Source organism: Accipiter gentilis, chromosome Z, assembly GCF_929443795.1.
Source record: "Accipiter gentilis chromosome Z, bAccGen1.1, whole genome shotgun sequence".
Classification (NCBI taxonomy): domain Eukaryota; kingdom Metazoa; phylum Chordata; class Aves; order Accipitriformes; family Accipitridae; genus Astur; species Astur gentilis.
This window is the reverse complement of record NC_064919.1, coordinates 29,361,139-29,374,624: the sequence shown is the minus strand read 5'-3', so window position 1 is coordinate 29,374,624 and position 13,486 is coordinate 29,361,139. Positions and strand designations below refer to the sequence as shown.

The 13,486-nt window shown below is 34.2% G+C and overlaps 1 protein-coding gene across 5 annotated transcripts in view; it reads left to right on the top strand.

Moving 5' to 3' along the window:
* The window catches only part of PAM (peptidylglycine alpha-amidating monooxygenase), a 151,205-nt gene that overhangs the window by 99,813 nt on the left and 37,906 nt on the right, over positions 1-13,486 (top strand). For all 5 annotated transcript variants that reach the window (XM_049796313.1, XM_049796314.1, XM_049796317.1 and 2 more), the window contains 5 exons: positions 6,773-6,821; positions 7,311-7,378; positions 8,883-8,963; positions 9,078-9,154; positions 9,445-9,548. In XM_049796313.1, the coding sequence (XP_049652270.1) occupies positions 6,773-6,821; positions 7,311-7,378; positions 8,883-8,963; positions 9,078-9,154; positions 9,445-9,548 (379 nt within the window). The remainder of the gene's footprint in view (positions 1-6,772; positions 6,822-7,310; positions 7,379-8,882; positions 8,964-9,077; positions 9,155-9,444; positions 9,549-13,486) is intronic.

Here is a 13,486-nt window from a genome sequence, read left to right as displayed (position 1 = left end):
TCTCATTTTCAATTTGTTGTAAAAAGGATATTTCTTCATTTCATTAACTGGTTATTAAACTAATTCTGCTTTCCTTTCCTCCTTAGCTATAATCCAGAGCTAAGTATTCATATTTAGATATGTACTTTATGCTCAGGTATCAAAATAAAACTTATTGTATCTTGTCTAAAATGCACATAATTAAAAAATAAGCTGGAAAACCAAAAATAAATCCTACAAAAAAATTGGGGGTATGGGCAAAGAACCATCTTAGAAAAATAGTAATTGCTGTATTTTACTTTCTTCACTTTTTATATTTAAAAGCAAAAATTAATTCCAAGTTATGGTTGATAGGATATACAGTTACGTAACAAGTAAAAAGTTATCAGAAATTTGTCTTTTTTATATATTCATAAGTGTTTAGGGTTCAGATTCAAATAAAAGTAAATCTAGCCATCTGTAGATCTATAAAGGCACCCAGTCATCTTTCAAGTTGGGCTGTAGGGATATGCAATGCAGTTGTCGCACTGTTCTTGATTTATTCTTCCATATAAGTGCCTTCAGATCTGATTTGAAAAGATGTGGGGGGTTTTTCCAATCCCTAGAATTTCTTTTTTCCTGCCCTCCCTATAATCGAAGACTAATGTTGTTTCTAACTGACCATACTATTATCTTTGTCCTTTCCAGCACATAAGGGAAGATAGATGTTATCCCCAAAAATCAATGTAATTAAAAGTTATTAATAATAATCTCTTTTAACTTGTTCTGTATGAAAGGTAATGACATTCTGTCATTTTCTATGTGTGTAACTGTTGCATTTTTTGAAACAATTCATAAATTTTGTCAGTATGCTTGGAGCAAACTTTTGGGGAATTCTTTAATTTTTGTTCAGCTTTGGCTCCTTTCTCATTCCCTTTCTTGTTCCCTCTCTTTTCTTGCACAAGGCATGCATAATACTTGTGTTCTCAGTTCCTTCTCCTAACCCCCACTTCTTCACTGAGAATAGATTTATTTCTTCCCTCTATCATTTCCTACAAGAATTGTTACACACATCACATATAATATCACAGACATACCTGCTTTTGTGAGGGGCATGTGGATTTCTTAGTGTTGGGTTTCTTTGGGTTTTTTTTAGTTGGGGAGAGTAATTAATTTTGTCCACCAAGCTGGTAGATGTCTTAAAAATAACTTTTCTTCATAAGACTGTGAATTGTAAGCTGTCATTTGAATTCTAGTCTTATTTGAACACTGCATTCAGTGTGCTTCTCTTTGATAACCGGAAGGCTTAACATTGGTGTCTTGCATAACATTAATTTTGCATATTCCCAGATGTTCATGTTTATGATACATTTTGATACCCTTTTATCAAATTAGTCATCTGTGACCTTTACAAGGTATTTATTTGTTAAAAAATTTATACTGGACCAGGATCAACAACTGTTTGTCTCTTTTCTATTTGGAAAGTAAGTTGTGAAGATGGCACTGGGGAGCATATGCTTGCATTTTGTTTTTCACAAACTGAATAAAGGTAGAGTTTCATTCTGCATATTACTTGACTTTTAAAGAGCATGTTGCTGAATTGATTTTGGATGAGTGAACAGATCTGCAAGAGCAAGCACCTTGACTCTCATGAAAAAAACAAATTCAGCTAGTGTTCTTTTGTGTATCAAATATTAGGTATCAATACTGAATGCAACATACTGAATTTGTCTCTTTCTTTACCAAGGCTTCAAGTTCATTTTTATGCTGCATGTCTTTGTCTTTTTAAATATAACTTCTACAAAGGTAATTCCCAGTGGGCTTTGGAATTGTCTTGCTCAGAGGCTGTGCTTCAGCTTTGAGGCTACTTCTTATCTTTAATGAGGCAAAGCCAATCCTGAGACCATATGTGGAGTTTCTGGTACAAATCAAAGGGCTGACTTTGAAATAACGGGGTTTGGAGCTTCATAAATAGCACCACTCTGTTAGAGTGAAAGCTTTTAAGTATTCTAGTAGCCACACACAAGTGCTATGCTGTTCCAATTAAATATTAGAAATAGAGCAATGAAGAAGCTAAATAAATAGTTTGAACAGTGTGTTCTATAATTTATAATCCATGTACCCAGAGTGCAAAGAAAATAGGTTTTGAAGAGTGTTTATTTTTCTAATTCTGACTAAAAAGTCACAGAATTTTAAGTATCTAGGAAGCCCTAGAAGTCTCAACTTCTGTGGCAGATTATCATATATGTAAGTAATGAATTCAGGATTGTAGATCTGGATAGACAGACTGGCAGGAAGCCTGTCAGACCCTCATTGGAAGTTTTATCAAAATCAGCCTACAGAAAGAGAATGTTTCTGTGTAGGATAATTTGGCTTCTCTTCATTTATGAGTGTTTCATTTGACAAACTGTGAGTATTTCTAGTATTTGAAATATTTCTCTTAGAAAAAATGGTTAACAAGAGTAGCATAGGTGATTCTTTTTAACTAATTTAAGCATTTATTGGCAGCTAAACTTGGAATTACCATTTGTCCTAGTTTCAACTGGGATAGAGTTAACTGTCTTCCTAGTAGCTGGTACAGTGCTATGTTTTGAGTTCAGTATGCGAAGAATGTTGATAACACTGATGTTTCCAGTTGTTGCTAAGTAGTGTTTAGACTAAAGTCAAGGATTTTTCAGCTTCTCATGCCCAGCCAGTGAGAAAGCTGGAGGGGCACAAGAAGTTGGCACAGTACAGAGCCAGGGCATCTGACCCAAACTGGCCAACGGGGTATTCCATACCATGGGACATCCCATCTAGTATAGGAACTGGGAGGGGGGGGATCGCCGCTTGGGGACTAGCTGGGTGTCGGTGGGTGGGTGGTGAGCAATTGCCCTGAGCATCATTTGTATATTCCAATCCTTTTATTACTACTGCTGTAATTTTATTAGTGTTATTATTATCATTATTAGTTTCTTCTTTTCTATTTTATTAAACCATTTTTATCTCAACCCACGAGTTTTACTTCTTTTCCCAATTTTCTCCCCCATCCCACTGGATGGGTGAGAGAGTGGCTGCGTGGTGCTTAGTTGCTGGCTGGAGTTAAACCATAACACCATTACAAATTTGTCATGTACAATTTCTAAAAATGATGTATTTAAAATCTGAAGCCAGTGTTAGGCTTTAACATGCACCATTGACTTTGTTTGACATAGGTAAATAAAAGCAGGTATTATTTAATACAATTGTTATATTTGCACACCACACAAAAGGCAGTCATAAGGTCATAAGCACAGCTTCTATTTTCATTTGAGTTAGAGACTCTGCATGGAAAATTGGCTTTCATTTGAACCTGTTTCTGATGTATATAAAATGCATTTTCCTGTCTTTGCTACATGGAACATAGTAGCTAGTAACTTCTTTGTCCCAGAGCAGTGCATATTTTCTGAATAGCTGAAACTAAGAAATCACAGTAGTTAGATCAGCTGGACTTACAGGCTGGAAAAGAGCCTTGAAGGTTTTGTTTGGTTTGTGCATTGTTTAAGGATATTTTTTGCTTAGGTCACATAGCAAAGTCGAAAAGATTTTGCACTGTTAACTGGTGTGGCCTCACTGCTGTCAGTGTTCTTGGGTGGAGGGTTCATCAGCTTTGAATGTTTCAAGGAGGTGAGCTATAGGAAGGAGAAGCAAGGAAAGAGCATTTCCAGCATACCTCTTAGTTGTTAGGAAAATGTTTAGCTCAGTCATGGCTGAATATAACCAGAGACAAAATTATAACGTGCTGTAGGAATTTCTTAAAAGTCTAGACTAATGTATCCATCTAGATTCTTGTGCCAGAAGTTGATTTATGTTTTTCCCAATACTGATTAATAAGATTACATTGTATAGTAGCAATAATAACTTTCTCACTGCCTTCAGTTCATTTTGAAATTGCTTAATTTCGATGAAAATACTGATTGAAAATCTTTTCAATGCTCTGAAAATTTAAATAGTGTGAAAACACTTTTAATACTAGCAAACTGAAATATACTGGAGTCATTTCCCTCCTCCCACTGCACTACTTTTAAAAGAGACACAATGACATAGTAAGGGTTAGATTTTTCAAACCTGACTCATGTTTGGCATATGACAGGTTTGTTTTTATTGTTTTGGGATAGTTTTTCAGCAGTGTTTAAAAGACAGGATGGTGATGTTTTCAACTGCAAATTGCAAAACTGGGAGCCACAAAACTACCAATTGCATTTTAAATTTTATTACTTTAAGTAATAAAGTAAAATGTTCGGAGAGGAAGCAAGCATTTCCCAACTTCCATTAAAATTGATGTAGTGCAAACTTTCTAACAATGTTAAACTTATTAAAGCTGAGTTCTGGAGCACCACCTGTGTTATATGAATAGCCAAAAATTTAGTAAAAAAATTTAGTTTGAAACAAGGAAGGTGAGGCAAAAAAAACTTCACAAAGACCTTTATAGCCAACATAGAGGTTTTGAGATGGTGAGTGAAGCTTCCTACAGTGAAGAGTAGAGGAGGATGACCAGTATATACACATATCTTGAACTTCTTCTAAAACCATGGACAAATAATTTAATTTCTCTTTCTCTTGAATGTTTTCCTACCATTCCCCTACTTTTGTCCTAATAGCTGAGTCTTTCTGGTGCTTTTGTATTCATCACTTGGCCACTTGGAAAGCAGCATTTTTTTTCTGTGATTGAAAACTAGTGCTTATTCTGGCATGGCATAACTTCAGTTTTTCTTTCTATCTTTAGCCAGTGCTGACCGTATCTTGCCTTTGTCATTTTTCTCTTACCTACTCTAACTTAGTCTTTTATTTGGTCCTATCCTTTCTCTCTCCTTCAACTTTTTTCTCCTCTTCCTTTACCTCTTTCTCTGCCACCCCCTGCGAATGACTTACCATGTAGTGCGTGTATTTATGGAAAGTTGTGGGTTGGTTTTTTTTTGTTTTTATTCCATTTTTAAGAAGTAACTTTAAAAAAAATTTGAAGACTATATTTTAAATGTACTTTAAAGACTGTTCTTTAAATTGGAGAATTTTTATCTCAAATTTTAGATTAATTTTTCAGTGTCTACTATTTTTCTGTACAAACATGCATGTTCACATAAAAATGATATGTAAAAATGTATGTTATTATACTGAAAATCTCTATTTTCTGCAATATATTTTTTATTTGGCTGTTTGTAGAACAGAGAAAATGTGGGTGATACAGCAGCAATAACTGACTGACTAGCTTTGTGTTTTCATGCACATGTGCATAGTTTTAAAATACTTGTACTGTAATTGCAAGTGAACTTTGTCAGTACTCCACCAAACCCATATTCAATCCTTTATAGAGACTATAGGTCCCAAACTCTCTCTGTTTGAGGCAATATTACATGTAGCTTGACACAGACAGTCAGAAATTCCATCTGCGTTGAATGGGTATGCTTTTGTTTCTAGATAACCAATAGAATTTTCAGCTGCTTTCCTTCTGATTCATCACACTTGGTTTCAAACATTTTCACGAGACATGGTTTGCAAACATTCAAGGCAACTACAGTGGTGGGTAGTCTTGATGAAAGAGCTACTGTTCTAATTTTTTCTTCTGCATATACAGTGAAGACTCCTTTTTTTTGTTATTTGTAAAGGTACAACTGTGATTTTCTGATTCAGATTTTTAATTACAGAAGTGTTTATTGAGGCACACAGAGCTGGAGAAACTAAGAATTCTCAGGTGCCATGATGATGAGCATTATAAGAACCTAGTGAAATTGGGTTAGCAACTTTTTCAGTTGCATAACTTATGTACTAACTTATACATTTTGTAAAAAAGGTGACTGTTTACTTTGTGAACATACTGAAAATGAGTTCTAGTATCAATGGTGGTAAAAACCACCAAACTGCATATTATCCCTTAATAATGAAATGTGGTGTGACTAAAATAGCTAATAGTTTGAAAAACTAAACTGATACTTCTTAATCTGTAAAGTCTCCCTGTTTTGTCCCACTCTAGTCATTATCCTTTCTTCTGTTTAAAAGCACTGCTTTTTTCAGTTTGGAATCTGGCTATTGATGGGAGGAAAATCTCTCCCACGTCACCACTTGTCAGCAGATCCACAGCTACTCTGGTGTCTTTCTTACCTGAAGCATATATCGTTAGACGGTATTTTTTCAGCATTTTCTGTTCACTTGCTTTGGAGTTATATCTGTCTTCTAACTACAGCTTTTTTTAATATAAATGTAAGAAAATGAAACTTTCTTGAAAAAGAATGAAGATTAAACTCCCAGATCACCAACTAAAATTAAGTAACTAGCAAGATAATAATATCTTTAAATTAAAGTGTGAAACACATTAGATAATGTTGATTCAATAAATTAACAAATGAACTAACTATTTTTACTGTCCTTCTAGGGTATCTCATGTTAAACAGAACTGCTGTCTGTACTGGTATCTCAAGTTCACCTGTTGACTTGATTACAAGGATTTCTGGCTGTTCCATTATTAATGGCTAAAATCATTGTTTTTCCACAAATCTTTCATTTTTCTAACTTTTCTCAAAATACAGATTTGTTTGAAGCAAACCAACCTTTTCTGCTATTGTTTTTCATCCACCAGAGTTTTGCTTTATGTTAGGATTTTGCTACAAATGCAGTACTGTGATGTTCAAGTTTGTGCAAATTGGGGTAATGTTTCCACAGTATGAAAGTTTTACTGCAGACAGTGAGATTAAAGCTTACTTTGTCTTCTGCTATATTTATAAAGCAGAAGAATGTTGTTAATGTGGAATAATTTTGCATGGGTTCAATTGCTAATGATTAAACTGTTTTGTGATCTGTACAGATAAACACAAGGACTGCTCTGGTGTAACTTTACATCTCACACATCAAAAGTAAGTATCTTTAAAAATTCTTACTTATTACAATTTTTTTCATTGGAACAGAAGGCATGGAAACTTCCCCTTTAGATTCCTTTGAAAACATTTGCAATAAAAATAATACATACTTTGCAATATTAAGAATTTTGAAGCAATGTGTCATCTGTTGGCAAAAATTTTCATTTCTGCTAAGAAACTTGATAAAATGGTGCTATCAGCACTGAGTTAATCCATCTTAAGACGTTCATATTTAAAAGTCTTGGACAAGGAGACCAATTATATAGATGATCATTTTGTTCTATTTCACATATGTTGTAGAAGATGCTTTAAAAATTGTAGGTCAGTATGAAAAAAAGGACAGAAAGGGAAGTGCTGTGTAACAGCTACTTTCTCAATAGACCAACAGTTAGAAATTAGTGGTGTTGAATGGTATTGCATATTGTGTCACTTGCAGTTGGGTTTTACAAAGGACTTGTTTAGCAGAGCTTGGGTTTTGAATTACAGGCAGCCTTTGATTGCTGGAATGTATCTTATGATGTCTGTGAACACTGTAATACCACCAGGCGAGAAAGGTAAGTCATAATTTTACAAAGTGATTATATAATTTCAGCATCTGATTTATTTTTATTGCTTATTGTGGAAGAAAATTTAGCAGAGACTTGCTGAATTGTAGGTGAACAGATTAATGGCTTTATTAAACAATTGATGAAAAAATAGCTATAATTTTAAAATTGTACCATGTTTCCTGATGACTATGTTGGCAAAGGCAATCAGTGTTGTAGAAAATGTTATACAAAAGAAAAATGATGTGTGCAATACTGAAGTTTCTGGGATTCTTAAGAGTATTTCTTTGATTTATTTTTGTCTAAATATTTTACCAAAAAAGCCCTACATATTTTCTTATTCCTCCCTCCAACCAAAAAACCCATAATTTTTTTTTTACTGTTCTTCATCTGCATTTGTCATTCATGCTATTTGTGATTTACTAAGAGTTCAGTTCTAATAAATGAAATTCCCTCAGTAAGGAGCTGCTCTTTAAAGATTTTATTCCTATGTTCCTAGTTGGTTAAAAAGTCAAAATCCTGAAAAAACATTGTAAAACAAAATTTCCAAACAGATTCTATCCAGAATCTTACTCAGTGGATTTTATGTGAAATTCAGCTTGGATAGTCCTAATATCATTTCTTCAAGCTAGCATGGAATGTTGTGTTTTAAGGAAGTTGAACACTGACTTTACATTTTCCTACGCTATAATGGAATTTTAAATTAGATATCCAAGAACACTATTTGTCCCATTTACAGTTTGCTTGCTAAATAGGATGAGGTAGACAAATGCTCAGCTGACTCCAACTGTTTGGTGAATTCAGCAACTTGAAATCTTTTTTTAATTTGAATTGAAACTTAACATGATCTTCAATATGAAAACATCAAATGAATCCCTGCCCCTGAAATATTTGATCAATGCAGATACTCTACTTTTTCAGCTGGAGGGGTGAGGGAAAGGGGAATCAGCAGAGGCATTTCTCTGTAGGCTCTTCCTTATCTACTGTTACTGCACCTAACACAAGTACTAGCCTGCAGACATTGTCTGTACAGCACTTCTCTGCCAAGGTCTGCATCTAATACTAAATCTTTAAGGCTGAGCCTAGAACCATATGATCTTAAAATCAAGCCTTCACTATAAATTTTATCAGCTTGGAATTATATCAGTTTATTTTAATTTTCTCCTGTTTAAGTGTCCCTCAACATAGTCTGTAAGCAAATGTATTACTTTGTTAAATAGCAGTAGTGTACGCTGGAAAAATCTACTGAGTTTCAGCCCCATTCTGTATGTACATCATCACAGAAAGTAATTTTCAAGTGACTTGCACTGTATTTTATTAATTTTTCTTTACAGATGTCTTGAGATAGACACTGCAGAAATATAAGATAATATCCAGTATCTTTTGAAATTGTCTGTTGTCCAGTGTAGGTATTCCTTTTATAAACCACAGTGAATGAAGTACAGTAGTGTAACTTTTCTCTGTTTGATAAATAATGTGTTTTTCTTTGTTTATTGCTGTCATATTTTAACAGTGGTTGATGCAGACATTGCCTGTCATTACAAAAGGTTTCCAATGCACCTTTTTGCCTACAGAGTTCATACACACAGACTAGGTAAGAGTTTTATTGCAATATAGGAATGTCAAATAAGGAACAGAAAAATACTGACACTACAACATTTTTTTTAGAAGTATGTCTCATGTTCACATATGTATTGATATGTTACAGGTAAAGTAGTGAGTGGATACAGAGTGAGAAATGGTCAGTGGACGTTGATTGGTAGACAGAGTCCACAACTACCACAGGTTGGTTGTTTTTTTAATTCTAACTGTAAGTTTTAATTACCTTTATTTAAAACTGAAAAGCTAAATTGGCAGTGATGAACCCACAGATTTGTGTCATGGTGTTTCCACTGGTATGTGTTGTTGTGCCACTGGAAGTGAATACTGACAAATATTATTAAGATAACATGATGCAAAAACCATTCTGAAATTACTCTTCAGATGTGTAGCACTGTCATTCTTGTATGTGTGTTTATTGACGTAAATAGTATGAGACGCTTTCACTGATTATGGTGAATCATCCTCTCTTTCAGGCATTCTACCCAGTAGAACATCCTGTAGATGTTAACTATGATGATATCCTAGCAGCTAGATGTGTGTTCAGTGGTGAAGGCAGAACTACAGAGACACGTATAGGGTAATTTTTCTCTATTTGCTCCATTTCCTAATCATTTTTTCCCAAGGTATTCATTACGTGTAGAAATGTATTTGTATCATGTCTTCTTCCAAGATAATTCTAACAAATTTAAATTCTGCCAGAATGGTCTGGTTTGCTGTCTAGTCTGCTAAAGATTTAACTCTACACAATGATCATTGCCTTTACTTACATGAGTAATCATTTTGCTGAATTGTTCAGCACATTTCTCAGGTGAAGCTGTACTGCCATACACCTTACTCAGATGTTGGGCTGTTCTGCACTTAGAGAAGGATTCAGAATATCAATTTTAAACAATGTATTTTTTAATAAATTGAAGCTATTACTTTTTAAAACAAAATAATGAAGCTTCACAATTTCTCATTGTTTCAGAAAGAAAAGTTATCGAAGCTTATAAAGTTCTGATAAATTTTGACCCATTGTAGAATCTAATCTTAAAAATTCAGAAAAATATACCAGTTACCTTTTTTTGATATGAAAATATACAGGCTTCTATGAAAAACAATAAAAGATTGCGTCTCAGTAGAGGGTTGAAGATTCAACACAAATTTATCAACTTTCAGTGGGTAGTTAAAATACTGATGAGTAGCAGCTGAAGCAAAATAAATTGTTTGAGAAGAGGTTTTTACGAAGGTCATAACACTAAGAAAAATATATCCAAAACCTTAATTTAACTGTAGGCCTTTTTTTTGCAAGTTCTTAAAGTTTCTGTCACATTTTTGTAGCATTCCCCAAAGTAGTTCCTGTTTGTTGAATAATCCTTACAGTTTAAGAAACAGTCCTAGCACAATTGTCTTTTCTTTCTGTTTACTAATATGCTTTCAACAGGGAAGTAGTAGGAAGAGAAATTAAGGAAAGAAGAAGACCTTTACATTTTTATTACATAATTTCTACCTATGAATTTTGAAAAACAGTGCATAAGCATTTTAGGCAAAAGTATTACACAAAAACTGATGCATAATATGGAAGTATGTCTGGTTGGAAAATATATATCATCATAATGTGAAATGAATGGATGAAAAGGAATGCATTCACAATAATGCTGGGTCTTTGGAAAGATATACAGCTAAAATAAATTAAATGGAAGTTGTTTAAATCTTGGAAAATGTTGCCCTGATGTTGCAGTTGTCTTGCTCCCATTCAGAAGGACTCATTGGTCCAAAAGAAATATTAAAAGAAACTTTGAATTCCAAATACAAACACTGAAAAAATGTGAAATGCAAATGTGAAAGGAAAGCTGTGAAATAATACATATCAGAGAAGGATCAGATCAAGTCTGCTTGCTCACTTTCCTGGTGTCTGTATTTAATTTTCCACCTGTGTTTTTGTTTTTTCTTAAACTATCTGAAAAAAAAGATCTTGATTGTTTATGTGATTTATTTTTAATATACATAGGAGGCAGAGCTAAAACAAACTCACACTTCACTTTGTCCATTCAGCTTTCCAAAGCTGATTAGTTAAAGCTTAACCATTCATAATATATGCTGACTGTAGTTAAAATGTGACATATTCTCAATGTTATACTTTCTTAACTGTGTAATAATTCCTGTGATAGTCAGCTAGTACTTTTCATATGAATCAAGTGTCATTTTTGGACAAGTCTATTACTTAGTATCTAACTTGAGGAGGGAGGATAGATGTTCTTGTTTTGGTTTTACACTTTCCTTCCTGTGCTGTTTGTTTCTTTACACATTTGGTCTTGGTTTTTTTCATGTTCTTTAGTTACACTAACTGCTTACCAGTATCTTACATTATCTAATGACACCCGTGATTCACACTAACCTTTTTCATCCTGCTTCCTCTCCTAGTCTGAGAAATTCAATTATGTATTGAAGCATGCCTTTTAAATGTCTGGAGTTTGGCAAACCAAGGTTCAGAAGTGAAACCTGATTTTGCTTGTGCAGTTGACTACATATGAGTTCAGGGTAATTACACAAGCACAGACTTGATATCTCTGGTGTAAAAAGGTGAGGCAGGAGTCATCTCTTCAAAAATTTAATAAATCGTCCATTTCAGTTCGCTGGATTTCTCCTCAAGCTCAAATTTTTGCAAATTAAAGGGTTGAATTATCCTTTGTCAAATAAGGACAACAACTATTCCTAATTTATAAAGCAAGATTTCTTCTCATTTTTGCTACAGACCAGTAAATACTCCATGCAAGCAGCCACTGCAGTTTTATAACAAATAACTTAATGATGTTCAGAGTAAACGTTAAAGCTGATACAGTGTCAAGTATATAGCTTAGTCTAAGGGACAGCGAAGAAGTGGAGCCCATTCAGGGTAAGACCCTATCTTTGTAAAGGAAAGTGCCATTGGCCATGGTGGCTGCTTGTTTTTCCAGTTGCAATGTAATGTATTGTTTAGAGCTCTTAAGAAAATAGTGCAACCTCTGTCTTTCTCTTTCAAAATATATTTAACAGGTATTGTACCATTCAAGAGAAGGTTTATGTGCCTGTAGCAAAATGTTCTCATTCAGTATTTAAGATTCTTTAACTGCATTATCTTGCTTTTCGATGCTAAATTCTCTGTTTCATTATGCTTCACTGTGTACTGTCAATATACCAAGATCTGGATACAGTTCTAGATATCTGTGGCAGTGGTGTGAAGGTAGTTAGCAGGAATTTTTAAATTTTTTTTCTTTTTAACTTGTGCATGAGCATTTCTACTCATTAAACTCATTTACAAAACAGGGTTTCTCAGGCATTCAAACATCTAATGGAAGGATTCTGGGTTTTCTGTGAATTTACTAAAACTGTAGTTGACAGAGTTTTTTCTTTTTTTTTTAGCTGTAAATATTTAAAATTATCAACTTCAAAATGTTTAGACACATTAACATGTCAGGTGAACCAGAGTTCGTGCGGGTTCCACATCCCCTTTTCTACTGGAGTTTTAAAGAGGTGGCGATTACAGTGACAGATACTGGGAGTCCAACAGCGAAGTTAATGCTTTCTAAAAGCTTAAGCTTGCCAAGTCAGAGTCTGATTTTCGTGATCTCCAAGGGATGCTAAATTTTCAATGCATGGAAAAATACCAATTCCCCTTTTGAAACAGTCTCATCTCCCATGTTCCCCCTGTCTCCCCTCTGGCTGGTGTCATTATTGTTGCTATGGTGAGTAAATGAATGCTGCAGGATGCTGCTGGAAAAGTCAGTGCTGACGTCTTTTGCAAACAGCTAATAGGCCACCCCCATATCTTTTTATGAGTGTGGGCTCCCTGGTTAATTGTGAAAGGTAATTAAAAATCTTAAAGTAAACACCTTTATTTTATGAACCTTTCTTTATAAGTCCTAGCATATTCCATTGTCAGGATTGTAGCTATAAATAAAAGGTATCAACCTATATGGGAGAGATAAAAACCAGAAACAGATCACAGCTGCAAAGAGGCCCTGTATTGTCTGCTTCACAAAGTAATATTTTTCAAAACAAATTATTTCTTGTACCAGCTGTTTTTTCTATTGAAGACAGGCTTATGTAGCAGTACAGAAGAGCCTCTTCTGTTTTAAGTACGTGCACATCATTTATCAAAGAACTGAATTTTTACAGTGTTTAATCATTCCTCTTGCACTCATGTTTTACTTACAGAAGCTTGTGATCAGGTTATTCTCAAGATGGCAGTGCTATTTTCTCTTTAAGAGATATTTATGGTATCCTAATATGTAATGAAATTAAGTTTTTCTGCATTAGAACCAGTGTGATTGGCCAATAAATGGATGCATTTGAACATGGGGTGGGGGGGAGAACTCATAAAAGATAGCTGCTGAAGTGAAACATAGATGTCATTTGCAATGATTTTAAATTAGGTTTGCCCCAGATTGACAGAAAAGTATATGAATGGTGTATATGGCATATGGTGTAATGAATTATAGAGTTCCATTGTATTTCATCAGACCATGTGCATGGTTCATGACACACTGGGGACTA